At 56.6% G+C, this 26,486-nt stretch overlaps 11 protein-coding genes across 11 annotated transcripts; 7 read left to right on the forward strand and 4 right to left on the reverse strand.

Moving 5' to 3' along the window:
- Window positions 1-707: 707 nt before the first annotated feature.
- On the forward strand, window positions 708-1,612 carry TRAVEDRAFT_131052 (uncharacterized protein; the record flags this gene model as incomplete). The annotated part of the gene is made up of 2 exons (XM_008043992.1): window positions 708-1,046; window positions 1,106-1,612. The coding sequence occupies 2 exons, from the start codon at window positions 708-710 to the stop codon at window positions 1,610-1,612; spliced, it is 846 nt and encodes a 281-aa protein (XP_008042183.1).
- Window positions 1,613-1,856: 244 nt separating this feature from the next.
- On the reverse strand, window positions 1,857-3,998 carry TRAVEDRAFT_130444 (GTPase-activating protein GYP8; the record flags this gene model as incomplete). The annotated part of the gene is made up of 7 exons (XM_008043993.1): window positions 1,857-2,924; window positions 3,014-3,155; window positions 3,207-3,263; window positions 3,316-3,452; window positions 3,504-3,595; window positions 3,648-3,823; window positions 3,874-3,998. The coding sequence occupies 7 exons, from the start codon at window positions 3,996-3,998 to the stop codon at window positions 1,857-1,859; spliced, it is 1,797 nt and encodes a 598-aa protein (XP_008042184.1).
- Window positions 3,999-4,333: 335 nt separating this feature from the next.
- TRAVEDRAFT_153079 (PLP-dependent transferase) lies at window positions 4,334-6,696 on the forward strand. Its single transcript, XM_008043994.1, has 4 exons — window positions 4,334-4,691; window positions 4,741-5,516; window positions 5,569-5,922; window positions 5,983-6,696. The coding sequence occupies exons 1-4, from the start codon at window positions 4,494-4,496 to the stop codon at window positions 6,596-6,598; spliced, it is 1,944 nt and encodes a 647-aa protein (XP_008042185.1). The 5' UTR covers window positions 4,334-4,493; the 3' UTR covers window positions 6,599-6,696.
- TRAVEDRAFT_153082 (uncharacterized protein) lies at window positions 6,674-9,593 on the reverse strand. Its single transcript, XM_008043995.1, has 11 exons — window positions 9,350-9,593; window positions 9,074-9,299; window positions 8,710-8,897; window positions 8,461-8,657; window positions 8,269-8,413; window positions 8,089-8,220; window positions 7,940-8,036; window positions 7,687-7,892; window positions 7,341-7,627; window positions 7,213-7,279; window positions 6,674-7,156 (listed from the first exon to the last, which is right to left on the reverse strand). Exons 1-11 carry the CDS (start codon window positions 9,548-9,550, stop codon window positions 6,719-6,721), a joined length of 2,184 nt encoding a protein of 727 aa, XP_008042186.1. The 5' UTR covers window positions 9,551-9,593; the 3' UTR covers window positions 6,674-6,718.
- A 498-nt stretch (window positions 9,594-10,091) lies between these two features.
- On the forward strand, window positions 10,092-11,565 carry TRAVEDRAFT_131331 (uncharacterized protein; the record flags this gene model as incomplete). Its single annotated transcript, XM_008043996.1, has 7 exons — window positions 10,092-10,176; window positions 10,240-10,275; window positions 10,332-10,405; window positions 10,460-10,562; window positions 10,622-10,848; window positions 10,902-11,199; window positions 11,264-11,565. The coding sequence occupies 7 exons, from the start codon at window positions 10,092-10,094 to the stop codon at window positions 11,563-11,565; spliced, it is 1,125 nt and encodes a 374-aa protein (XP_008042187.1).
- Window positions 11,566-12,281: 716 nt separating this feature from the next.
- On the forward strand, window positions 12,282-13,802 carry TRAVEDRAFT_50933 (uncharacterized protein; the record flags this gene model as incomplete). The annotated part of the gene is made up of 4 exons (XM_008043753.1): window positions 12,282-12,298; window positions 12,357-12,832; window positions 12,896-12,979; window positions 13,537-13,802. 4 exons carry the CDS (start codon window positions 12,282-12,284, stop codon window positions 13,800-13,802), a joined length of 843 nt encoding a protein of 280 aa, XP_008041944.1.
- An 823-nt stretch (window positions 13,803-14,625) lies between these two features.
- TRAVEDRAFT_84673 (uncharacterized protein) lies at window positions 14,626-15,000 on the forward strand (the record flags this gene model as incomplete). Its single annotated transcript, XM_008043997.1, has 1 exon — window positions 14,626-15,000. A coding segment is annotated over one exon (375 nt), but the record flags the coding sequence as incomplete, so codon positions are not given.
- A 360-nt stretch (window positions 15,001-15,360) lies between these two features.
- Window positions 15,361-18,011, reverse strand: TRAVEDRAFT_73904 (uncharacterized protein). The gene is made up of 11 exons (XM_008043998.1): window positions 17,762-18,011; window positions 17,647-17,708; window positions 17,023-17,112; window positions 16,826-16,964; window positions 16,680-16,769; window positions 16,325-16,629; window positions 16,203-16,271; window positions 16,102-16,141; window positions 15,988-16,044; window positions 15,821-15,928; window positions 15,361-15,761 (listed from the first exon to the last, which is right to left on the reverse strand). Exons 1-11 carry the CDS (start codon window positions 17,883-17,885, stop codon window positions 15,514-15,516), a joined length of 1,332 nt encoding a protein of 443 aa, XP_008042189.1. The 5' UTR covers window positions 17,886-18,011; the 3' UTR covers window positions 15,361-15,513.
- Window positions 18,012-18,389: 378 nt separating this feature from the next.
- TRAVEDRAFT_30821 (lipid droplet-associated perilipin protein) lies at window positions 18,390-19,828 on the reverse strand. Its single transcript, XM_008043594.1, has 3 exons — window positions 19,383-19,828; window positions 18,996-19,316; window positions 18,390-18,909 (listed from the first exon to the last, which is right to left on the reverse strand). The coding sequence occupies exons 1-3, from the start codon at window positions 19,794-19,796 to the stop codon at window positions 18,592-18,594; spliced, it is 1,053 nt and encodes a 350-aa protein (XP_008041785.1). The 5' UTR covers window positions 19,797-19,828; the 3' UTR covers window positions 18,390-18,591.
- A 1,449-nt stretch (window positions 19,829-21,277) lies between these two features.
- On the forward strand, window positions 21,278-23,330 carry TRAVEDRAFT_172435 (carboxylesterase; the record flags this gene model as incomplete). The annotated part of the gene is made up of 9 exons (XM_008043999.1): window positions 21,278-21,424; window positions 21,495-21,593; window positions 21,653-21,688; window positions 21,742-21,790; window positions 21,843-21,920; window positions 21,979-22,226; window positions 22,285-22,384; window positions 22,439-23,025; window positions 23,077-23,330. Exons 1-9 carry the CDS (start codon window positions 21,307-21,309, stop codon window positions 23,328-23,330), a joined length of 1,569 nt encoding a protein of 522 aa, XP_008042190.1. The 5' UTR covers window positions 21,278-21,306.
- A 582-nt stretch (window positions 23,331-23,912) lies between these two features.
- TRAVEDRAFT_30823 (general substrate transporter) lies at window positions 23,913-26,294 on the forward strand. Its single transcript, XM_008043595.1, has 14 exons — window positions 23,913-24,066; window positions 24,140-24,198; window positions 24,252-24,317; window positions 24,367-24,378; window positions 24,435-24,539; window positions 24,595-24,657; window positions 24,708-24,824; window positions 24,881-24,944; window positions 25,001-25,304; window positions 25,355-25,369; window positions 25,419-25,533; window positions 25,583-25,756; window positions 25,808-25,828; window positions 25,881-26,294. Exons 1-14 carry the CDS (start codon window positions 24,027-24,029, stop codon window positions 26,250-26,252), a joined length of 1,527 nt encoding a protein of 508 aa, XP_008041786.1. The 5' UTR covers window positions 23,913-24,026; the 3' UTR covers window positions 26,253-26,294.
- Window positions 26,295-26,486: the final 192 nt, after the last annotated feature.

Genomic DNA, 26,486 nt, shown 5'->3' on the forward strand with positions numbered 1-26,486 from the left:
ACTTGCAGCCTCCTGCAGCAGCATATGTTCGCAGGGTGATTCAAGATGAACAATATCTACGGCAAGACATACCTGGATAATGCAACGGCGCGCGCGCCATATTGGCCTTTCATGGTGATGATGGGAGGAAACAAGATGGGCGATTGGTCGCAGTCCCGTCTCTGGCCCGATCACGACGTTCTCGCCGTCGTGGAGCGCATTGAGCTCATCTCATCCGTATACAACGACAACGGTATGCTATTATGCTGTATACGGGCGACTGCAGCAGTTCGCCGTAACCGCCTGAATAGCTCCCAGCGCTCACCGGTCCTGAGGCAGAGCCTCGTGTTCACGCCTCATCTTTATCCTCGTCCATCTCCTCCGACATCGTCTGCAGGCTCATGGGCGACCTCTACAGCGATATGCCGAACCTAGTCGACCCTGGACGACGCTTTGGCGAGTTTGACGGCCCAGCGCCCCAGCCATTGCCCATGGGGGTCGGGATACCTAGTCCGTACTTTCCGTACGAGCAGCAGCGCGGCCCACCACCATCGTCCTACATGCAGCATTCACATTCATATAGCACCAGCAGCGGGTCCTCTGGGTACCCCTGGTCAACCCCATCCGACTCACAAGCATCGACGTTGACCCCATGGTCCGCCGCGACGCCGTTCCAATCCATGCCTGCGACACCCGCGCCGATGTTCTCAGGCCCTGCCGTAGCGGCAATGCACCCCTTCGTCCCAGTCAGCATCACCCCAGATGGCTTTCCACGCTCTCCTCCAGATCCACGCGAGCAGGAGGATGATAGAAGTCAGTGGACGGTTGCGCGATACGACGAGGGAGCGCCTCGACGAGCCCTCCATCGGTCCTCGACGCCACATTCCCAAACCCTTTCGCTGACCTCAAGTCCATCCTCAGGAGGCTCTCTTTCCCGGAGGCCATCATTGCGTGGGCCAGGCGCGGAGGCATCGAAGCGGCCCCCACGCGATTGGAGGTCTGACTTCAGCATGAACGGCCCCGGCTTCCTGGGGAACCTCCTCACGCGCTCGCGGTCCAAGTCGTTCGTGAGTGGCGGTACGTTACTGCCTCTGTCTGTGTCCCATATCCTATACCTACTCAACAGCACGGTACAACAGACTTTCTGCAGCCGAAGGTTACGCTGAACGCGTACATCCGCTACGTCTCGAACAAGCCGCCCATGCACTACGACTTACGCCGGGACGCAAACTCCCTCCGCTTTCGTGCCCTCGAACACCATATCTCGCGCTGGGATCTCACGCGTTTTGCATGCGAGCCGCCACTGCTCAATATGCGTCTCGTACACGCGCAGCTGCCGTGGTACATAGACGTCGAGGCGGACACAAATCCTACAGGCGTCACCCTCTTCGACCTCTTCTGCGCCATCCAGAACTCCATGCTTTCCCCGATTTCCTTCAGCGACTTTTACAACATCGAGATGACCAACGACTTGCGCGACCAGATCGCGGCGTCGTGGGCGGAGCGGTGTAGGACGGAGGCGGAGCGTAACCGGGGTGTCTTCAAGGTGGACTATCTTATGGGCAAGGTCATAATGGAGGGCATCACGAAAGGGAGGGACGGGCTTTGGGAGATCAAGACTCGGAAGCTCTAGGTTCAGGCCTTTGAACCTCTGACCTGTGTTGGTGCTGTTGGTGCTATTGCTGAGGCTACTCGTGCGGTAGACTCGCGCGTACGCTCTATTTATTCTTGTAGGTAGCTCTCATTTTTGTAGTCTTGACTGTACAATCTTCTGTGTTATACGAACCGATACCCTCGCATGCCAATGTACCCCTCCGTTATCCAATCAATCAAGTGAATATATAGCAACGAACGATATGGCGATATAGATACTAATACTACTGCAGCACCTGGTGGATGCCCTCGAACGCCCGCTCCCCGATACCGACAATCGCGCCCCCAAGGAACCTCCCCACCTTCCTGAACTCCCGCCCAAACCCGCTCCGATGATGTCCTCCGCCAGACCCTGGCAAGCCTGCATTGAAACCGTACACGGCCATCGCGACCCCCAGCACGAGCACTGCGCCTGCGACCATCGTCTTCCGCTGCACGACCATGTCCGTGAGCCGGCGCGGCTTACGCAGCTTTCTTCGTCGCTTCTCCTTCTCGTTCTTATGCGACTTGCGCCCGGACCCGGCGCGGTAGGAGTCGCCGTCAGACGCCACATCATCGTCGGATTCGATGTGTGGCAGGACGATGAGGTCGGGATTGAGCACCATCCGCTCCGCGTCGTCGTCACTTGGGAGCTCTGCGCGGCGCTCGGACCAGGTGAGCATCACGCTCTGGGGGCCGAGTACGGAGGAAACCGCGACACCAGGGTGTGTAGGCGGATATTGGGAATAGAGCGCGTCGGCCCGCGCGAGAAGCGCGGTGAGCGATACGCGCGGACGGTGTGGGCGGGGCTCGGGCGAAGGTGAGCGTCGTAACGGCTCCTTCTCGGGGAGGGAAGACTCTGAAGAGCTAGGATCGGGTTTCTCTTTAGACGAGAGCGGGTCGCCATCTTCTGCTTTCGGCTCGGCCGAGGGTGCGACTTCGTCCACTGCGGCAGCGTCTATGAGAGAAACCGTCGCTGGTGGGTCCAGTGCCAAATCATCTGGGGAGGATGAGGAAGGAGCGCCTTCGACAACGTCGGTCGAACCTTCATTGAGGTCGCTGGTTCCGAGGTTGGGAGTAGGTGGGGTATCAGCCGTCACAACGTCTTCGCCTGCCGGTATGCAAGGCTCTGTCTCTTCGGCCTTGATGTCTGAAGGCAATGCCTCTAAGAGTGTCGCAGGCTCCGGCTCGGAGCTGACGGGTTCCTCCCCCTCCTCATAAAGGTCAGGAAGGCTCGTCAGCAGCGAGTGCATCATGCCCTCTTCGCCTTCTTCCTCAAGCACGCGTACTTCTTCCCGACGGGTGAGCGTGAGCTATTTCGAAAGGCGATTAGTATTGATTGCGCTGCAATCGAGCTGCGCCTTGGGTGATGCACCGCGCGCAGCGAGAATGACCAACGCACCGCAGCTGCAAGGTACACGACCGCTATTGGAGGTCGACTGAGCAGGTAATCGAATATATGCTGGATGAGCGCAAGAGTGGGTATGTCGTGTGAGAATAATGTGAGCAGATTGGAGAGCGCGTAGTATGGGAGAGGAGCGGCCCTAATACATATGTTAGAAAGGCGAACGAGTGGGGGCTGCGGAATTGCATACTGTTCGAGGACCGCTGCAAACTTCTCGTCTGCGAGGTGCAGGATTCGCTTCAGTATCCTGATGTAACGTCAGTTCTGGTTTGAGCTGGTACTAGTAGGTAGAGCTTTACCGTAGAAGGCCCACCACGGGTTCAAGCGTTGTCCCCATAGAATCGCGAACGCGGTGTAAGCTCATCTGCTCCGTGACGGGGAGGTGAAGCTCCGCTGGGAGGGTGAGGAATATCACCGAGACGATGTCATGGTATCCCTGGAGTCCTTCGTGAATATGCGGACCTCCTTACAGGCAAGGTGGGCGTACTTGGAAATAATGTAGGCGGGGTCGCCGTCGGAAGAGTGAGACAATCAGGTGATTAAGACTGGCCTGGCGCTTCTCTCTGTTGCTGGTCTCCTCTGTGAGAGGAGCGTGAGTTGCGTTCACTATATAGGAAGAAGTGTGGTTCACCTACTGGGTACAATACAAAGCTCCGGTCGGTATCCAGTCCTATTTGTCGCTCGTCTGCGTGAGGCACAACCTCCTCTGTAGTGTCGTTCTCTTGCGGCTCCTCATCATCGGGCACACCCTCTGTGGCTAGAGCCCGATTCTTCAGCTCTTCGGGCTCAACATGAAGAAGTTTCGGCCTAGAACGAGTTACACAATATTCACACCTGTATATATAGTGCAAACGCACCATATTACAACGCGTTCCAACCCAAATCCGTGTGGCTGAATACTCTGAGTTCGTAAGGTGTCCCAATTGAGGGAGTCGTGGCTTTCCAAGGTACTGTTCGAAAGTGGCGACTTCTCATCCACCATTCCAAAGATTTGTGGTGCTTCTCAATGGGACGACTGCGCGCAAGAGTACCCAAGGACGACGATGGAAAATAGCGAGGGAGGTATGTAGGATGGAGAAGGAAAGTGAAGAAGAGACATCATGCCGCCCCTTCGTCATAGTCGTGCTTTATGGGCGTCTATCAATCGTAGCGTGGGGTAGTAGAGATAAGATTAGATTAACGGCGGGAGATAAGATCGTTTGCTCCAGAAATTGACTCGCCATTCGCAAGACGGCGGCCGCACCCTCTTACTTCTTTCCAAAAATACCACCCACTCACTCACTCACTCACTCACTCTTAACCCCACCCCTCTGTTCTCAGGCCTTCAACTTTGGGTTCTCTACCCCCTTGGATATCTCTTGGATTTAACACCTATCAATATCTGAGGCATACACGAGCATTCTGGGATCTTCAACACTTTGCTTTCCACCGAGACTGACGGCACCAAGCCTCACGCGACCATCAGCCAACAGCGAAAATGAGCACCACCTTGGTCTTGCAGAATGAACAGCAGCATACCCTTGGTATGCCTGTACCACCCTTCACCGCGCATGCGATCTCCGTATCGCTCCCTACCTGGAAAGACAACGTCGGGTACGAAGAAGGCGAGAAGCGCGTCGTCGATGTCATGGTCTCTGGATATCCCCGGTTTTTCATCCATCTTAGCATTCAGAAGGTAAGTAACGTACTGTGATCTGATGAGAGGAGGTTCTGAATCTCCATAGCTAGCTCGGATATGTGAACAGAAGTTCGGCGCGCCAGGCGAGCGGAGCCTACTCTGTCCCACACGGAGGATCGCAGAACAGTGTCGCGAGTTCATGATCGATCGCTCCACCAAAGCAGGATCCCCCATACCAGTGCGACTCGTTCAGTTCACCATCTGCCCGGAGGACGATGAGACTTCCACGCCCTGTCGAGAACTTCACATTGTCCTTTTCCCTGGCGACCAATTTCCTCTTGCGAAGCAGTTCTGGCAGCACACAGGGCTCTGCATCTCTTCACGCTTGGCCGAGAGGTGTCTGTCCATGCTTCATGAGGAAGTCGGTAGCCCCAAGGCGCCCGTACCAGCTCCCGGCCGACCTCCCGTCAAGCCAGGAAATCGACACTACTCCGCAAAGAGCATCGGCAAGTCCCCACCAACGTCCCCTACTTTGTCGCATACACCCTTTGGAAGAAGGCTCGTCGAACAAACGCCGGAGCTGCTCAGCAAGGACCATGACACATACGTCGAGGAACGCTATGGACGCAATATGCCCCCCGAGTCCGCGGCCGTTGCAAAGCGCGCTATGCGTCGCCGTATAGCTGGAGTCCTTGTCAGGGATGCGCCTAGCGACTGGTCTACGGCGGGTGGCCATGAAGCCGAGCTTGGACCGAGTACGAGAGGTGTTGAGGGCGTAACAGAAGACGACGTATTCCTCTTCGCCACCGGCATGTCGGCTATCTGGACGGCGCACCAGCTCGCTCTTGCAACACGTCCCGCCGCGAAAAGTGTATGCTTTGGGTACGTTGCTTCAGCATAGCTCGTATATACGGTGGGCTCACACCCTCTCCAGCTTCCCGTACACCGACACCCTCAAAATTCTCGAGAAATGGGGCCCTGGCTGTCACTTCTTCGGACATGGTCTTGACAGCGATCTCGACGACCTGGAAAAGCTTCTCGAGAAAGAGTCCCAGCTCTCGGAAACCCCTCCAATACTCTCGTTGTTTACAGAGTTCCCTTCCAACCCGCTAGTACGCGCTGCAGACCTCCCCAGATTACGCGCACTGGCGGACAAGTACAACTTCCTCATCGTGGTCGATGAGACAATCGGCAATTTTGTGAACGTCGAGGTCCTCCCGTACGCAGACATGGTCGTCAGCAGCCTCAGCAAGGTCTTCAGCGGTGATGCGAACGTCATGGGCGGCAGGTGAGCCCACACACGCTCAGCCCGCTTTTTACTGAACGCTCACGCTCACCTCTCTGTCAGTCTGGTGCTCAACCCGCAGGGCCGGTACTATTCCGCGCTGAAGGCGCACATGGCCGCGCACTACGAGGACTCATACTTCGACGAGGACGCGATCTACATGGAGCGCAACTCGCGCGACTTCCGGCGGCGCATCCACACCATCGACGCGAACACGCTCGCCGTCTGCACCTTCCTCCGCTCCCGCTCGCTCGCAGACCCCAACCCGCCCGCGCGCCCCGCCGTACGCGACGTCTACTATCCGAAGTGGGAGACCGCGCACAACTACGAGCGCTGCCGCGTGCGCGGGCCGGACGGCACACCCGTTGGAGGGTACGGGGGCCTGTTCTCGCTCACGTTCACGTCGTCGGCCGCGTCGCGCGCGTTCTTCGACACGCTCCCGTGCATGAAGGGTCCGAGCCTCGGCACGAATTTCACCCTCGCGTGTCCGTACACGATCCTCGCGCACTACGCGGAGCTCGACTGGGCGGCGGGTTGGGGCGTTAGCTCGGACCTGGTGCGTGTGAGCGTTGGGCTGGAGGAGCGAGAGACACTCTTGAAGGGCATCGAGAATGCGCTGCTGGCGGCGGAGGCCGTCGTGGAGGCGGAGGCAGCGGCAGAGGGCGGCGCGGCGGCATAGACGGACGCAGAGGGGGAGAGTCCCGTTCAACCGGCGAAGTGTTCCCAAGAGTGATGTACAAGAAATGTATCGTATAGCACATATACCATCCAACTGGCAATCCGTAAGTAATGTGTAGCATCACGTCCCCGAGCCTGCCTCGGAGCCCGGATCTGAGGCCGTCAGTTCTTCATCGTTCTCCGGCGCAACGTCGATGTCGACCACGCTCTCCCCGCCATCCTCGTCCTCATCCGGCTGGAACCCCATAGCATGCGCGTGCAGCGAAACTTTCTCGTTGAACGACGCAGGCTCGCCTTGCACGCGCTCCCCAAGCTCGAGCCCGAGCTTCTCCCCGGTGTCACCATCATCGTCCTCGTCGTCTTCGAGTGGCTCCTCGATGATCGCACCCTGCTCGCGGATGACGTCCCACGTCTGGTCCGCGACGACGAGGTTTTGTCCCTGGCTGATCGCCTTGACGATCTGCCCTTCGTGGTGTGCGTGTAGCGTGCGCCGCAGGGATCGCGTTACGAACGTCGAGAGGATACGCAGCGGCCACTCTGGTGGGATCATGGAGATGACCTAAGCAGTGAAATGAGATAAGCTGTAGCAAGTGAGAGGCAGGCGATATATCTTACATCGACGACATCGAGGTTCATGGCTTGCGAATTCAACAGCTGCGCCGTTCGGTCCGCGGTCGCCTCCCTGCAAATTCACTCCCATCAGCCTACGCACTACCGCTTTCTCAGCACACGAGACCACATACCCTCCACTCATGTACACCTCGAGTAGGATCATGACAAGGTCCTTCTTGACGTCGTCATCCACCGTCTTCGTCTTCTTCATGGGTGCAGCACCCGGCTTGACCTGCTTTCCTGGCGCAGCGAGAGGCGTGACGAGCGCTGCCCAGGCCTGCAATCCCGCGCGCTCCCCGATCGCTTGCGCGGTCTTCGCGGGGACGACCTCACCGCCGAGAGTACAGTACGCCTCCGCGGAAGTCGCGTCGTTCATGTCGTGCACGAGGATGGATAGCGCAGAACGATGATTGCCAAGCTGCAAACGCGCATATAGTCAGACTGAAGCGGGGTAGTGCGGAAGGGTGGCGGGCAGACCTTGCCCTCGAGGATGGCGAGCTCGAGCTTGAGGAGTTTTGCGTTGGGCGAAAGCCGTACGCGGATCGCTTCGGGGTCGTAGAGGGTGGAGCCTTGGAGGAAGAGCACGGTCTTTAGGCGGTCACGTTTAGGCTCGGAATCGGGTGTCGTTGAGGCGAAGTAGGAGAAGAAGGGTGTCTCAGACCGTCCGGACGCATATGATGACGCTAACATGGGTGAGAGTAGGTTCATGATAGTGAAAGCGCGATCCTACCTTTTGCTCTCCAAAGTTTCGACGTGGTTTCGTCAGCAAGACATACTAGTAGCTGGTCTGCGTATGTGGTCGCAAGTTGCGTATGGAGCTCCGGATCCTGTGTCGCGGGATGAATGGACTACCCATGGCTGGAAGAGACGCAAACATACTATGCTTCGTCTTTGGATGACGAGGTGTTCGAGCAGCTGCGCACCCGCCTCTGGGCTTGCTTCTCGAATCTCGTGTAGTAGCTGACGATCATCCTCAGCCTTCCGCCGTGCAGACATGGTTGACAGAAGAAGCTGGGAGGGCGTCAGCGCGCGAGGCGTCAAGCGATGTTAAGCACAGACCTTCAGCGCACGATCTGAGTCCTTCTTCACAAGCCAAGGCATCCATTGCTGAATGAGGGCGCGATCTTTCTTGTTGGTCAACAAGTCGAGCATCAGTGATAATGGATCGGGTATGTCGGGATCCTTCCACTCTTCCCCTGCAAGTCTGAGGGTCCGTTAGCGAATGTCCTATAGGTGTCATGTGTGACTAACCTCGACCACGTTTCCAGCAGTTTCGCATCGTCGTTTCGTTGCTGGTACAGCTTACACAGAGCATTGAAGTGTCGTGACTCGACGAGCACGGTTTCGAGTTCGGAGAGCACAATAGCATTGGGTTGGTCGATAAGAGCGTATAGCTCGGGTAGCTTTCCCGTGTTGACATGAAGCTTCGCAAGCACCGTGTCGACGACCTAGCATATAATGAGATCCACTGGAGAACTAGATGAACGCGCGAAACTATACCATCCGCACAACCTGCAGTTGCTGTGTTGTAGCCTCAACCGCAGCTTTCCGCCTCCATTTGCGCAAGTACGATTCCAACATGTCTCGCGCGGTCATGCTCAGGAGATTTCGTAGCTCTACGGCAGGCGGTGCCTCCTTGGTGTTCGGCTCGAGGTGCGGCGAATAGTTCCTGACTAGGTTTGCGGCAACTGATCAGTCCCGACGGGAGATGGCAGGCGGGACGGGCAGCGGTGGGGCAACATAAGTCAATAGAGGGTGAATGGGTGGGGCGGCGAGACAGAGTAGGACGCGTGCAGAGCACGCGGGGAAGACATATGGCACAAACAATATTCGACTCAAGGCGCGACACGGACAGAGAACTCACTGATGTCGTCTACGGTATCATCAGATGGCATGTGTTCTGCCACACCCGCCATGACGTCTACGGTGTCGTCCTCCCGGAAGAGGTCCCCGCGCAATTCGGGATAGTAGCTCACAAGCACGCGAGGATCGAGCTCCCCTTCGTATAACCGGTTTCCCGCATCCTCAAAGCGGGTCTCCTGAAAGCACTGGAACCCCAGTCTTTGGTTTACGTAGCGCAGCTCGTCGAGCTGAAGATGCATTGAGTACGAGAGACGCCGCGGGGAATGGGACACCTCACATCATGCTTGTCCACGTTGAGCGTCGACTGCAGCCTTTTCCAGTGCTGTTCTGCGAGGTCCGTAACATCCTCGAGCCTGTGCGCCTCTAGCAGTGCGTCTGCCTGGGAGATGAGTGTCGACGGAAGTAAAGCTTGCACCGCGTCAGACGCAAGAACCAAGACGTTCGCCCGAGGGAAATTAGGGTATTGTAGCGTAGCCATTAGTGGTTCATCCGGAATTTATACCGACTAGAGAGAAATTGAGGGCACGCGCGTAAAACTCAAGGCGAGAAGGTGAGGGAGGAACTGGGAGGAAAGCAGGAGGAGGACGGGCGGACGGGCGGGCGCCTACCTATAATTGCCGCTAACTGCCGCATTGATTACCGCCGAGGCGTGGGAACGGCATAATCTAATCTTATCTTTGCTGCATAGTTGCCAAGATCCTTCAGACGCCCATACATGTCACCTTGCTTAGAACCACATCGTTTCGCCGAGCTTTCTGTTCACGATTTACGCGCCACCCGAGGAGCAGACAATACACGACATCAAGTAACGCATTGAAATCAAGAAGGGAGACAAAAGAGAACAAGTTCGCACCCAACTTCCCTGAAACTTTGCGAGTATAGTAGTGGTATTACGGGTTCAGTTCGCAAGTGTCGTAATTGAGGTACGCTCCCTTGAACTGGGTCGAATCACTTCGTTGAGCGTTCATTCTGTAGCACTGTGCGGAACCAACCGCTCTGTGACAGCAGTAGTTGCAGCTATGACCTACGCACCGCAGAGACCGCTCGATGTTCCTCCATACCAACTACAGTCACTAGTCTCCGGATTCACCGACACACTCAGTCGTATGTGCTATTCGGACGCCCCCATACCGCTCTCATAGTCTCACTGCACCCCAGGCGCGGCAGGAAACCCCGTAACCGTCCGGTGCGCGCAAGCCATTGGTACGTTGTACACGTTGACGTAACCTTGATCATTCAATGACCCAAAACACCTCTAGGTTCCGAGATCTACGTCGGGTGCTCTAACGGAGAGCTCCTTCGCTTCGCCTTGCAAGGGAACGCGACAGATATAGTACGTGCTATAGCTTTGCGTATATTTTTAAAGAGCCTCACACGTTTGTGACAGACCGATGCATATACCCTCTTGTCACGACAAACGATACCAAACGAGAAGCCTATTGACGAGATCGTACTGGCACCAAGTATATCCAGGGCATTAGTTCTATCTGGTATCTGCTGCTCACTTACACGAGCCACAGCCTACTGAATTACTTTTGGCTGGCCGCAGGTCACCAAATACATTTTTATACGCTTCCAACGTTGGACATGGTCTCCCTCAACCTAATCAAACCTATTCGAAACGTCGTAGCCTTCGCCGTGGATGAACTTCACATGAAACGGCCACCACAGTATGCAAACGACATACCCGTCCCGGTCGAACCTATCGAGTTCTGCGTAGTCAAGAGGAGCGCGATCGCGCTATATAGCCTACGGGAAAGGCTGTTCTTCCAGAAAGTTGGGTTTGCCCACGCTCTCTCTGCTCATCCGCTCACGACTCTACTGCACAGGAGATACCGCTTCCTTCAGGAGGGTTGCATGCGCGGCGGACTGGGAAGTTCCTGTGTGTCGCGGATCGCGAAAACTACAATGTGATCGATCTCGTGCAAGCGTCACTCGTACCTCTCCTCCCCATATCTCAGGCAATGGACTCAACCGTCGTCGTCAAGCCGTCGATAACAGTCATCAGCGAGAACGAGTTTCTGATACTCTCATGGACCGGCGCAAGCACAATCGGTGTCTTCATCACCGGGGAGGGCGATCCTGTGCGTGGGACGCTCGAGTGGCCGAGCCATCCAGAGGCTGTGTGTGAGTGTCGCCAGTCTTCATACGGTCGACGTTCCGAATTTGATCGAGCGCCGTGGAATATCAGCGCTGGACTACCCATACGTCACCACACTGCTCCCCAACGGCACGGTCGAAATCCATAGCGTCGAGTCGCAGGCCATCGTCCAGGTCATATCAGCGCCCCCTGAAGGACCATCACCGCTCTCAGGAGATCGGAAGGCGCTCATCGCGTGCATGAACGGCTTCTTCATCCCCAGCACACAGCGGACCGAGAAGCTGCGTCCAACGCCGGTCCGGCTCCTCAGAGGACGAGGCACGCCAAAGCCGGAGCCTAGTGCGAGGGAGGACGCAGACGCGGACAATATTCCTGATATTCCCGCCTTTTAGTCCGTTCGGTATTCCACTTATGTCTCCAAACGGACGTGCTTGTCTACAATCGCGCTGACCCATGTGAATCATCAGATGCCGGCGATAGTCGCGCGCCAGCGTGTGCTGAGCGCCTTCTAGCGTCCTTCCGACCTCGGCCCAAACGTTATGTGCATTCGCTTGAATATCACAGAGCTGGCTCGTGAACATCCACGAAGCAAGATGCCTCCCACCCCTTTCCTCGAGGGCACGTCTTCGCCGAAATTGGGCCGCAATGAGTGAGGTGGCGCTGCATCAGCTTCTCAGCAGGCGCTCCTCAGACGCTTCCTCGTCGTTGTTCTTTTCATCTTGTTGTCTTTGCACTACGACGGGTCTCCCCGTCGTATTGTTCTCCCCGTACGGTCTCTATGTTGCTCTGTGGGTCCACCGCGCTCTCGTGGGGACAGGCACAGTTTCGCGTGGGCGATGTCGCGCCCGCAGAGCGTTCGCAAGCATCCCGATCCGGCAGCTGGGGCGCGATACTTCGTCCCCTGAAACAAAAGCGCATGCTGTTTCGTCCGCTACCCAAGGATGCTCATAAGGCTGCGCTCAACAACGCTGAGAGCCACAATCCCCTCCGCTCGTCCTGTTGATCAGGGCACCCGTGGCGTGCCGCCCGGTCTATGATTTGATTCACCACTAACATACACAATATCACACCTACTAATAACGCGTCAGCATACCTCTGCGACCCAAAGATGTCCATAGACAAATCGTACGCCGCATGTCCACCACGCTCTCGGAGTACGTCACTAACCACGCTTCGGGCACAGGCCTTCCGATTCCCACAGGCCTAAGCCCCCGCCCGGACCGCCAACGCCAGACGACGCATCCTCTGTCGTGTCTTATAGGACAGATTCGCCAGCCGCCGATCAAGGCGATGCGTTCGCTGCCTCTGTACGGACTTCCTCCGGGCGCAACTCGGGTGCAAACACGCGGATCGATAACGCGGGAGACGCGCATGTGCACGCGCGAGGCCACGCGTCCGGTCGCTCTGCTACAGCCCCCACTCAGGATCGCTCTAATGCCCAAGGGGATGCAGGTGCCCGTCCTACCGATGCTACGCACCCCGTCATGCCAGCGGCGACCAATCCCCTTCCCCGACTACCCAGAGACCGGTTGAGGGAGAATGCGCAAGCTGGACCGAGCGAGCCCCCGCCCGTGCGCCCGAGCGTGTACTCTGGCGCCATGTGGCAGCACGAGCCAGCGCATCGGGTAGCGACTCCGCCGCAGAGCATCCTGGTGGGAGGTGCGTTCACGAACTGTCAGCATCTTGGAAGACGTATGCTCACTTCATGGTCTACGATCGTAGGAAGCGGTGCGCGAGCACGTCAGCCTGATACTCCCCGCCGCCCGCAGTCCGGAGCCAGTACCGTGGATGAGGGGTACACCACCGGTGCGTCCTCGCATGATCTTTGCGCGCCCTTCCCGCAACCAGCGCGCCTGACGGAACGCCTTGCGTTGCTTCTCTACGACGACAGCGAACACTCCTCGGCGCGACAAAGCCCAAAAAATGCTCGAGCGAGTAGCCGAGAACATCGAGCGTTTTCATACCCCGCACCCAGGCACTGGGTCGCATCGTGTTTGGCCGGAGGAGCGAATTTCGGACTTAGAGGAAGACAGTGAAGAAGACAGTGAACCGCAGCAGACTCAACCTGAACAACCGCCCGACGTAGTCCCAGGAATGTGTGGGGAGTGCTTGATGGCCCAGCATCACACTCCCACCTGTCCGTCGCTTCGGAGAGGCGAATCACATTTCATTCCGCGGCTGCCTGTTTCCAACGACAGCGGGGATTCATTCTGGGAGAAAGGCAGTTCACGTACGTCTTTCACACGCGTACTCTCGAGTTAGGAGTCTCACGTTAGCGCGACAGAGTCAAATGAATCACGAGATGTACGTGCCTCGGCTCACTTCCAGGCTTCAGCTTTCCTGAGCTAAGTGATTGATCATAGCCGTCGCACCGAGCCACGCCGGCATCATCGGCGATGCAGTCTCCGTGGACAACACCCTCACCACATCGACCTCCAGTGCAACAACGTACTCCTTCACCCGAGTCTCCAAGTCCACGCAGGCGGACTTCCACCAGGAGGAATGCTGCAGCCGCGGCGCCTCCTCCTACCCGTCCACCCCCTCAACCGCATACGGAGCCGGCGATCCGAGTGCACCAGCCTCAGCCGCGGAACGAGGCGTTTGGTCGACATCGGCCAGTGATACCTGAAGGCGTATCGCTTCGAGGCGACCACCTATTTCCTAGCCCTCCCCCGTCGCCACCCCGCCCCCGTCGGTCTAGCGCAGGATCGAATAGGATACCGCCCGCACGTCCCGCTGATGGCCTCGGTTATGTACCCCAATATCCTTACGCTCTGCAATATCAACAATGGTACCCCCAGTGGCACCCGGTGTATCAACAATATCCTCAGCAGCCTCCAATATATATTGCTGCCACACCCTATGTTCTTCCACTGGGATCCTTTCCGCCACCTCCGCCTCTCCCGTACTATCCTGCTATACCTCCGCCGCACTTGCCCACACCCTTTCCGTGGAACTACCCGAACACAGGTTTCCGTCCGCCGCATGGGAGCTTCCTGCAAGGAGATTCCCCTTGGCCTCTGCCTGACAACCTCATAGCAGCAGCAGCATCCTTGCGCATGGGTCGTGTCCTGCCTCATCCTGTCCCTGGACAAATGGGTTATGTTGCCCCCAACCGGCCGAGCCCTGATCGGTCCCTGCCACTAGTGACGCCTATTATTTCCAGTGAGAATGGCAACATGCTGCTCTCTAACGAAATGGTGTACGTCCCGGGGCAATCTGTGGGGCAACAACCGACCATGCCAGGATCGGCGATGGTTCTCATCCGTGGCGCGCACCTCTCCGTCTCCCCATTCACAGGGCCGAGGCTGCACCATACAATCATGCCCAACCCGGAACGACCGGACGTGCCCCCGCTCAAGTGGGACGTGCGCACGCCGCCTACGCTGGCGCAGCGCATCACGTCTTCAGAGCGCATTCTCTCCTGCGGCGCGCTCTTCAAAGAGGCGCTCACGAACCCCGAGGTGAAGGAGGTGCAGATCTCGTACACCATCTGGGGCAGCCCCAACCTCTTCGGCCCGATCCACATCAGGCAGACGCGCACAGTCACCGTCGGCGACGCGCTCGACAGGATCTACGAGTTCTTCCAGACGCCGCTGCGCGCGGACGAGGTCGAGCCCGTCCGCACCGCACGCCCGGAGGTCTGGAAGACGTGGGTCGAGGCGTTCCGGCGCCGCTGCCACCAGGCGCCGCACATTGCCATCCCCGATGTGGAGTGGGGGCAGGGCATGCGGCGCGTCGACTGCCTGGGGGAGAAGGTGAATTATTGGGGGTCGTGGAATACCCACAACCCAGACCGGTCGTGGCAGATCAACCTGGGGCTTGTCGCGCCGTCGGAACTGGCTCCACACTGCCGGGGCCCTTGATCCTTGCACCACTGGTGCGAGGTGGACGTTGTTTGCATGCACGGAAGTGCATGCTGCTGTTTGTTGACGATGATTTGAGCTTGCTCACGTGTATTTCTTGGGTTTGTATTTTCTCGTCCCGGACGCTCTGTGCTGTTTCTCTGCTGCTGTGGTCTCTGCTATGATCTTCTGATGTCCCCTGTCCACGATCTGCACTATGCTCTGACGATTTCGATGTCGCAACGAACTGTATCATATAGATGTTCTCATGTACACTACCATGATCTGACGAAAATGACGAATTCACGAGTATACAAACAGATGTGATGCATTTTCCGCAAATATTGAGTACAAGTTGCATGGTGGACATACATGGAAGAAGCATAAGACGATACAACAAACCAAACCCGAAAGGTATCTTACATACTGTAGCGCAGACCGCGGCGGAATGGTGTCCACCGAATCGCCATGTATTCGAACGTTGACGCAACGCGATCACGGCGATCCACGGTGAGCTTCCGGGACCGGCACCCTGTCCGCCCAACGCATTTGGAAGCCTTCCAAGCTCCCGACGGACCCGAGCCGCTGCAGGCTCGTCCGGCTGCTCGAGCGCGATCGGTGGGTGAACGACCCGGACGAGCGGTAGGAGTCGTTCGAGGACGTCGAGGACGCGCGGCGGTGCCGCTGCATGCGCGTCGGATCCACCCCGGGGACGTTTGCTATACGGGCGAAGAGGGAGAGCACTGCGATTGGGGGCGTCAGTGGTAATCTCGGTACGATAGTCGCGAGACAGACAACGTACCATCGACTACGGACACTATGCCGCAGAGGTTCGTCGGGGCCATGGAGCTGAAGGACGGAGAGCTCGACATTGGCGACTCCTCAGTGACGAACACACGATGTGAGCCGGCTGATGGTTATTGCGAAGTAAGTGGTCTAATCAATGAGCATGAGATATGGACGACTTACTAGCCAACAGCTTCTGCATGGTGTAGAAGAGTGTATTGTTGGGGGTGACGCTATAAACTATCGAACGGGTCAGCATGCCATTCATCGCGCGGTACGATGAACTACAAGATTCACCTGGGAATTTGTCGACGCCATCGGTAGACCCGTCTGGCTCCTACATGGATGGGAGGATTCAGTAAGTACACCGGCATATGGACAGAACGTCGTCAAATTACTTTGATTCGCGTGATGAACTGCTTCAGCGGTGTGGTGAGGATCTGGTTGCTCTGCTCAGGCACAACGACCTTGTACATGCGATCAATACTTGTGCAGAAGATAGAGCATGGGCGAGTCTCACCTTTCCTATATCCGTAACGCTGACCGCACTGAGAAGGCCGCCAGTTTCGTCATCAATAATGGCAATACTGCTAACGCCCTCGTCGCTCATAAGCTTCATGGCGTCTAGTACACTGTCGCTGGCCTTGGTGGCGATCACAGACAAGTAGAGGTATAGTGATGGGAGCGCGAGAGACGCCAAAGGCACGGAGAGGTATTTGAGAAGCGTGGGGGTCTTCTGTGCGTATTCGGTGAGCCAGGAGAGGAGTCCACTATCAGAGACCATCCCTAGATACTCGGAGGTCGAGGATGGGGCTTGGATGAGCACTGTATATGCGCTTTAGTATTATCACTTGACTCCCCATCAGCGCACTTACCACGATGTGCGCCACGAGCGAAGATTGTGAGGAGAGATACAACGTTGGCGTCATGCGGAAGGACCTCTAGCGGGTTCTTCTCAGACAGATCTGAAAATTGAGACGGTCAGTGCAGGGCACGCCGCGTCAATGACAGACCCGCATACTGCTGATAAGGTGCGCAGGTACATTTCCTTCTCGCGCTGCTTTCAATATCTCTTGCACTCGATGTTTCTCGCGAAGTTCGTCTACGCCTATCTTGTGCCTCGTCGCCGCCAAAGTCAGAAACGCGTTCACGTCTGCGAACTTTTAAAAAGCGACGCATCAGGTCAATAAACCATAGCATATATGCATCTTTACTTACATCGAAGAGTCCATAGAATGGCAACGCTTGGGGAGATCGGCCTTGCGGGGTCTTCACCGCCAAGCATAAGAGGTCCTGCGATAGCAATACCTGTTGAAGAAAAAAGTTCAGTATACTTCGCATCGTACAACGCAGAGATAATGCGAATATGTGAACGTCGCAAACGCCTAATTACAGGGCAGGGCGAGGGACCGAACTTGGGCTTTATCCAGACTAAGTATCCGGCGAGCATATACTTCATGCTCCGACACCGCACGGGTTTTCGGAAGATGCGGGAATTCCCCATCAACCACCGTTTATTCAAACGAGCTGCTTTCGCCACCTGCGAGCAAGCGGCATTGGTTGTTGAACACTCGGGCCCTGAGCTCGGAGTACATTGACGGGTGCGATATAACCGGGCCTCACTACGGCGGTGGCTTCCACGCGCATTGTATCGTCTCCGAGTGAACGAGATATCAAATTCAACAAACTCGATTCTCAAGAGTATCCGGTGCACGATTCCATTGTCCGAACTGCTTCTGACTGCGCCTCCCTCGGAGGACGGGTGGGACCACACGGAGCGCCCAAGCGTTCCGTGTCGAACCAGCCTTTGGAACATATATTGTGGGTCCAGAACACACTCACCTCGCATGCTTCTTCCACACTAGTCTCGGCATCGACTGCCACAACAGGCGAATCAATGATATCTAGCCTCGGAAGGTCAACATGCGAATCGCGCTAGAAGCTGCTCGGTACGCACCTTGGGCAAGGATCTGCTTCCACGCAGCCACCCATTCTTCCGAATCCGCGTTCGGCGTCGTCGCGAACACAAGCGGCGACTCGCTTCGGGTGCTCGACACGGATAGTCTCTTTCTCATCGACATGGTCGGACTGGGAGTGTGGTGTATCTTCGCGCCACCGTGCCAGTAGTCGCTCGGGTCGTCGTCGTGTCTTCCCTGTGCTGGTAGCGCGTCGAGCCAAGTGTGGTTGGTGCAAGAAGAGGACGAGGCGGGGGTGGGGAGGATGGTCGTTACATGCCAAGAAGGCCAGGCCGCAAATGCCGCTGGTATTACTCCGTCGGTCGCAGATGAACGCAGGAAACGTAAAGGACAGCTATAGATAAGATTAGATCTACCACACTATGACCTCATCGTCTCGTTCCAGGCGTTCTGCTTCTGAGCGTGTAACTCAGCCGCATGCAAATGTACGAATGCGTCCACCAAGAGGATCGTCGGTGCCCCCCATCCACGTAACGAAGCCGTACTCTTTACAGGTACTTATACCACATGATGAGATACTAGCTGTCGAATCAATTCACGGGTAAACCTGGCGGTCTAGGTCTTCGAAATGTTCAAGGTAACGCAATTCACAGCAGCGAGGAGTATGGTGGGCGGATAAGTGAACAAACCCAAGAGTACATATGAGGCGGTAAATATACAAATGCTCTATACTAAAAAAGATAATCGTCTATGTGGGTCGTGAAAGCGTGAAGTCGCGGTGGTCATAACCGAGTCTAGGGGCGGTGCAGGGGAATCGGGGAAGAGGTACGACACAACCATGCATAAGGGGGAGGGGGGGAGACCAGAGCGGTTACGCATGACCGTTGCCATTCGTGACGCCGTTGACGGTGGTGGCACCGCTAGTCGTCGTCGCACTTTGGTGAAGCTCGGCCTTCTCCTCCGATACCCGCGCCTTCAACGCACCGAGAACCTCCTGCACGCGCGCGGTCGCGGTATCCAGGATCGGCTGCACGCGTTGTTGAACGGTATCGCGGACCTTCTGGACCTTCTCGGGCACAGGTTCCGGCGACGTCAAGATAGCCGAAAGCTCGTTGATGGTGGAAGTGAGGTTCGCCGAAACATCGTGGAACGAAGCCTGAAGAGTCGCTGGGAGCGCGGCAGTAGAAGCCTATAAAACGCATGATGATAAGAGCGCCAACGCCAAAGAAAGATGTGAGAAGAGTGTTGATTAGGCTTCAACGGGCCGAGACGCACCTGGACCTTCTGAAGTTCCGCTACCATGGTGTCACTGAGGGAATGCACCCGAGATTGCGCCGCACCATAACTGCTTGATGCAAGCTCGCTGAGGGAGCTGGCGGTCGCAGACGCGCGCTGGACAAGGACGCTCTGAGTCTTGATCTGGTTGATCTGCTCGGTGGAGTAGGTGTAGAGCTGGTCCCGGAGGTCCTTCGTGAGGAAGTACGCGCGCTGGTATTGGAACTGCGCCTCGGGGGATTCCGTCGGCTTGTCCTCCGTGCCGTTCGAGTGGAACTTGTTCACGGCGACGGCGAAGTAGTCAACGATAGGCGCGAACCTCTGCGGAAGGGGTCGTGAGCACACACGTGCCGTTTAACTTACAATGTGTGAGAGCGCGCCGCATACCTGGTCGATGCCCTGCGCCACCTGATACGCCGGGGTACGAACCTTGTCATCAAGAGTCTTGTTGGCGACGTCTTTCGCATGGTCGCTGTGCCCCTTGAGGTCCTTGATGATGTCCTCGGTGGGGGTTTGGAAGGGGTAGGGGTAGCGGGACTCGACCGCGTCAAGACCCTTGTTCGCGAGGCCGTCCGCCTTCGTCAGGATGGGCGCGAGGCGCTTTTGAATGGGCTCTGTGTACGATAGGGCCGATTGGGTCAAACCCTGCGCGGTTGCGTATGGCGAGCGAGTGTATGCGTTGTTGGTGAGGGTAGAGTGGATGGTGCTCAGGGAGTCCGCCACAAGCGGGATTGAGCCCACCCGGGAGAGGATGGTGAGCTCAGGCTGCGCGGGGGTCGCTTCGTGAGTCTCTGTGGCCATTGCTGGCGACGATGAGGGAAATAGGGAGGTGATGGAGGTGGAGGTTGGGAAGAGAGACGTTTGCGAAAGATAAGCTCGCGTCTTTTGGGTGCATTTTATGAACGCGCCGCTTCACATGTGATTTCTGTCGATCTCACATTTTGAGATCGCCTCGTGGCCGTAGACGCCCGCATCTAGATGCCGAGGCGGGCGCTCGGTGCCAAATTGGGACTCGACGCCCGGGCTCGAACTGGCGCCGTCGCTCGGGGGATGCCGCCCGACGACGCCCATCACTGCTGCCGACGGCGCCATTCGGCGATGCGGTGTGCTGCAGCGTGCGCAGGGCCAATTTTTCGCAAGGTTGGTCAGATCTTGCGAGCAGTTGATTGCACAAATCACAGGCCAGCGGGAGTGAGAGAGCTTGGCTGCGGCGGAAATCGATTTGCGCCTGGTACCTTCTCGCTTAGGCCGACCCTCTCTGTCGTGATCGGATCTAGTTGGGCCCCTCTGCTCGAGTAACTTCTAAAGCCCGTCCCATTCAGTACGGCTCCAGCTGGTGATTCTGGACTTGGTACGGTCTCCAGGATGATGGTGCCCAGAGCGACTTGAGTGGTGAGAAGGTCGCTCGACACGGCATGCTTCTCGATTTGCGAGCAGTGGATAATCCAATTGTGTTCGGGAAGGACGATGCACGAGGACACAAGGTACGTCCGTATCCGGTTACTATTCGAGTGTTCCTGCTGATTCCATTCATAATAGGCTGCACACCATACTAGTCGTAGACTCGTACCCCATCGAATGCAAATGAGGGGCTCCAGCTACCCCACAGTTTCTAGTCGACCTTCTCTGCAGCCTAAGCTTGGTTTCAGTTCTCCTATGCCTGAAATGCATGCATGTGGCGCGGGGATAACCGAGTGGTAGGATTATACTTGTAAGGCACTACAGTATTGGGTACCGCCGCGTTGTTGACGATTCACCTTGTGCTGCAGGTTTACCATGTCGCAGGCGTATATCGTGCGTGGCATGTGCTTTAGGAAAACATTTCAGGTGACATCTCCTGGAGCCAGCCGCATGAGAAGCCACTTCTCTAATTTGAACGCTCGGAAAGGCCCGTAGTATGGTGCCTTGATCATGTTTTGACTTTCCAAGAGCTGCGTACGGTATCATCTTCCCCACATAGATTACCGCCGCGAATATGTCAAAAGGGGTTAGGAGGCTGCGTACACACATCGCTTCATCGCTCCACGGTGGCCGCAGTGCAACACGACTGCAGCAGCAGCAGCATTGTCACAATCCCTGCTGTCATGGCTGCGAGCAGCTAGGGACATCCTTTACGCTGGATAGCGCGAAAGAGCTTCCGTTTTCAGATAAGATACCTCCCGGGCCGTTCTTCCAAATATATGCCAGGCCACTCCCACTGCAGTCTCCTGACCTTTGCGTTCGAGCACGACATCCAGGGATATACGCTTCAGGGGTGCTAGCAACCCCGCCCTCCCCTCCATCGCTGACCTCACGAACTTGAGAGACGGAGATGTCTCGAGTTCACTTGCAAGAAGAGCTAGCGCAATCGGGCGCGAAGGTCACCGTAGAGACGCAGCATGGCACCATCCGCGGTCGCCGCGCAGCTAATGGAGCTGCGGTCTTCCTGGGTGCGTCAATCTCTGCGGCGCGGTGTTGGATCTACTTCTGCGATCTTTACACTGACCGTAATCTATCCAGAGGTGCCATACGCACTGCCGCCTGTGAGGTTCGCGGACCCTGTCCCTCTCCCAGCAGACTTTCGATACGAAGATAAGGAATACATCTTGGAAAGCAAATGTAGGTGATCGGTTCTAAAAGCCCCTGACCTCGTACTGATTATAGTGACTTATGCGTAGATGCTGCCCAGCCGAAGAATGACGGACAAGCTGCAGGTATGTGATCTACCTCACCGCGATCTACTACAACAGGTTAACGTTTCTTGAAGGCATACCATTCGAGGACAAGGTTGGGCTTGGCGAGCCTAGCGAGGACCCGTAAGACAACAACTTGAACAAGTGAGAGTGATCAAGCTGATGTGTTTACTAGGCTGTTCGTGAACATCGTCGCGCCGCCCTCCTTCCCGGCCCAAGGCAACTTTCCCGTGAAGGTTTATATCCACGGAGGGTACGTTCACACGCATATACCCGGACTCTTTCGCAGGGTTTACATCGACAACTCTCAGGTTCCTGCAATTCGGGTCCCCGCACGGCCTGAGCGCGCAGGCACAATTCGTCGCAGCAGAGCGCGGCGAGGTCTGGGTCAACATAGGCTACCGGCTCTCAGCGTTTGGCTTCCTCGCCAGCGACGAGCCGAAGATCGACGGAAACTTTGGGTTCAAGGACCAGTGGCTCGCGTTGCTTTGGATCCGCGATAATATCAAGGCGTTCGGCGGAGATCCCGACAATGTTCAGATCACTGGGTTGTCCGCAGGTATGGCATCCATGTATGCGTTTTGCTAAGGTAGCCATTGACACTACGATTCTGACAGGCGCGCATTCCGTGCACCAGCTGCTGCACCATGCATCTCGCCTTCCCGATGGCGAAAAGGCGCCCTTCCAGACGGCCATATTAGAGTCTAACGCGATCGTGTCAGTTTCATCGGTTTTTTCATGCGTCTGATGTTGACTTACATCACGCCCTAGCACGACGCCCAAGACCCCTGCCGAATCCCGTCCCCAGTTCGAAGCATTTTGCCGCTCACTGCTTCTCGACGCCAAGTCCCCCGACATCCTCGCCACGCTGCGGGACACCCATCGCGTGCCCTGGTCTGCAATCACCTACGCGATCGAGAACGACGCGCTCGGCGCCGTGTACGGTACCTTCCGCGGTGCCTGGGAGCCCTCTTGGATCGGGGCCTCGGATACTATGGAGTGGCAGCGCACGGGCGGGTTCGCGGCGGGCCTGAAGGCGCATGGGGTGCGCGCGGTCGTCGTTGGGGACCTCACCGAGGAGTGGTACATCTACTCGCTCTCGCACCCCGTGAAAGTGCCCGGGGACATCGAGGTCAGCCTCGAGCGGTACTACAGGGCAGAGGTCGTACACAAGATGCTGGAGGTGTACGGGAAGCTACCGACGGACTCGGAGGAGGTGAAGAAGGTATTTGGAAGGCTGTTGGCGGAGGGGCAGGTCCATCTGCCTGTGAGGCTGCTTGCGCGCGATTTGGTGAACGCAGGCTATCCGGTGGTGAGGTACGAGATTGCGTGGACGCCAGAGCAGGTTCGGCCGTTCGGTACGTACGACCAGACAAACGGAAGGACGTCGCTCACCTTTGAGTCTGTAGGCTATGTTACACACGGCACTGACCGTTCGCTGTGGATGATCCGGTTGCCCATCCTCGAAGGCGACCAGGTCGGCATCGCGCGGAAATGGGTCTCCACGATCGCCGACTACGTGAAGCGAGCGGAGGAAGGCCACGGAATAGCGGATGCTAAGGTAGTGCTCGGGTTGACGAAAGAGAAGGAAATTAAGGAGAAGCCGGATGAGTTGTGGGATGAGTATATGCTGTTGCGAACGACGCTCCCGGGAGAGGAGTAGGGAACGCTGGCATACGCTGGAATGCACGATAGTCCTGGTGAGTGTTTTATGGTGAGCCTCGCCTGGAATATCGTCGGAGATATTGAGAACATGGCTGACCGCGCCCGTCAGGCTACGTCGCAAGGGTCGTTGGTATACCTATGCAAGGGGCTCCCGTTTGCAATCAAACATTACGTCTTTTGAGTTGTGTCAATCGTTTTCGAGATATGTTGAAACGCCCTGTTCTCTTTGCAATCATAGGAATATCCACAGGAACTTCGCAGTCTGAGGCTCGCACATCACAGCGCGGTCAAGTGACCACCCCGCCGTCCCTCGCACAACCCGTCCGCGGAGCACTGATCATTTCTCACACCAATTGCACCCACCCAAGCTCATCCAGGTCATCCGACGTCGTGCATATCATGCCAGCTCCCCATCCGCTGACGCCCCCGGGCCGCCGCCTAGAGACAGGACCGTCCTAAGCCGTTCGAGTGGAACATACTGCTGCTTCACGTGAACGCCGTACCTATGATGAGCGCCCTCACTTGCGGGGTATATACCTCGTACCCCGTGGGGAACGCAGGGCGTGCGTGTTTAGGGACTGCGAAACCGCCCATCTTTGCGAGGACTCGCCTCTGTGTCCTGGATTCACGTCGACCCCTTGGATCACGAAGTTGAACGACGACCACGAAGGAAGTGTAGGCCAATATGTGGATCATGCCGTTGCGGGGAAAGTATCTCGTGTGGGCAATCACAGGTGCGCATTCAGACTGGCAGATTCTGCCAACGCCACGGCAGCGCGACTGACGTTGTATGGGGTCTTGTTATAGCATGTTGCTGCCAGGGATTCCTCCTCCTGGGCTACGACCAGGGTGTAATGTCAGGGATTGTGCGTATATGGAGCGCCGTTTACCGCCGCGGCATGCTGAGTCGGCGCTGTAGATAGGAGCAGACAACCAGTTCGGAAGGGATTTCGGGAACCCCGACCCTACAACGCAGGGGACCATCGTACGTGGATGTATGCGCTGCTGTTAACGCGTTGCTGACGTGCCTCTAGGTAGCGATATATGTACGCATGAGTGGACCCTCAAACGCAGAACGACTCACCTCCGTCTGGTTTTGCAGGATATCGGCTGCGCGGTTGGAAGTTTGATCACGTTCTTCTGGGGTGAGAGCATCGGTCGCAAGCGTATGATTATGGCGGGCGCGATAACCATGCTCATCGGAACCGTACGTGCTCTATCTTACGTCGAAGGCTGGTCGTCGTTGATAGACTGTATCACAGGCGATCCTGACTAGCTCGACAACATTAGCTCAGCTTTACGTCGGGAGGATTGTGACAGGAATTGTACGTGTAACCCAGCCTCCTTTAAGTCCGCCTAGCTTATCAGAGTATAGGGAAACGGCTTCAACTCCTCGTCCATTCCGGTGTACCAGAGCGAAACGTGCGGAGGATTGGTGAGAGGGGCCTTAGTCTGCCTGAACTCTACCGTGACCATCATCGGACTTGTCTTTGTGAGTGATCCTCGTCCGTTATGGGAGTCACATTGACTAGACGTCCATATGTCTAGGCATATTGGCTGGACTATGGAATGTCCTTCGTGGATGGACCTGCGCAGTGGAGACTTCCCATCGGTAAGCACATGCATATCTCGAAAAGGGGTGGTCAATGATAGACGTACGGCGAACAGGTTTCCAGGCCGTCTTCGCGCTCTGCCTCCTGTTGCAAGTCGCAGTGCTCCCGGACAGTCCGCGCTGGTGCATGGCACATGGCCGCGAAGAGGAAGGCGCCCGCATCCTCGCACAGCTGGAGGACCGTGATTCTGCAAGCCATCCGGACGTCGTCGCGAAGCGCAAGGAGATCGAACTGTCCTTGGCGCAGGAGAGCGCGGGAGGTCCCTTCCGTTATCGCGAGCTGCTTCAAGGCGGGCCCCTTGGCAACTTCAGGCGCATATGCCTGTGCATCGGGGTCAACGTTATGCAACAATTTACTGGGTATGTGGTCGTTTGTTTCAGAGAGAATATGCGTGCTGACTTTCGGATAGGGCCAACATGATCAAGTACGCGAGAAATCGTCGCGACATACTCATAGACTGACGCGATATGTAGCTACCTGGCACCTGTTGTCTACCAGAATACGATGGGGATGTCAAGAAATCTGTCTCTCATCCTAGGGGGATTCACGGCAGTCACTTACATGATCGCGTCGTTTATCCCGCTTTGGGTAAGCTCGTCTTTGCGAAAAATTGGACCAGACTCATGTCGTGCTGCAGACCGTTGACCGCTTCGGACGACGTGCGCTTTTGATGATATCCGCCACAGGACTATCTGTGTGCTTCATTCTAGCATCGATTTTGCTGTCCATCGGAACGAAGGGCGCCGCTTACGGTGCAACAGCGATGGTATTCATCTTCCAGATATTCCTCGGAATCGGCTATCTACCCATTGTGAGTACTCCGTCTGCACATACATATCAAACCAACCGTATTCTCGGACAGCCCTGGCTCTATCCAGCAGAGGCGAGTCATAATTTGCTTCTACGGTGTGCGGAATAATGACTCTCTTGTATAGATCACCACTACGCGGATCCGCGCGCGGGGTTCTGCGATCTCGTCGTTCTTCAACTGGATGTGTGTCTTCGCAGTGGTGGAGATGACGCCTCCCGCGATCGCCAACATAAACTGGCGTGTCTTCATCATCTTCGCGATCTTCAACGCGCTTTGGGTGCCGCTCGTGTACATCTTCTTCCCGGAGACGAAGGGGTTGGAACTCGAAGACGTCGACCACATCTTCGAGAAGGGTGGCATCACTGGGGGTGTTTGGAGCAGCCCAGGAGGACGCACGGTAGAGCGAAGACGGACCGCTCGGGATGTAGAGGTCATGCAAGAAGAGGACGAGAAGGAGGTGGACGTGAGGATTGAAGCTGATGGGAAGAGAGACTAACGATGTTTTCGACATGACCGCGAATTTTCCCATGATTCACAATTTTTTTACATCAAAGCTTCGTGAGTAGGGGCCTTGCGTCCTCGACGTCGACATAGCAGTCTGAGTGGCAGAACATGGTGGTTGCGGAGCAAGAGGGAAAGAGACGCCTGCAGTGGCACGCGTGTGCGACGCGTGTATCACGTGGGGTGGAAAGGCTTGACGTAGCGCGTGGCCAGCGCTCGCCGGAAAAGC

Source organism: Trametes versicolor (genome assembly GCF_000271585.1).
Source record: "Trametes versicolor FP-101664 SS1 unplaced genomic scaffold TRAVEscaffold_10, whole genome shotgun sequence".
Taxonomy (NCBI): domain Eukaryota; kingdom Fungi; phylum Basidiomycota; class Agaricomycetes; order Polyporales; family Polyporaceae; genus Trametes; species Trametes versicolor.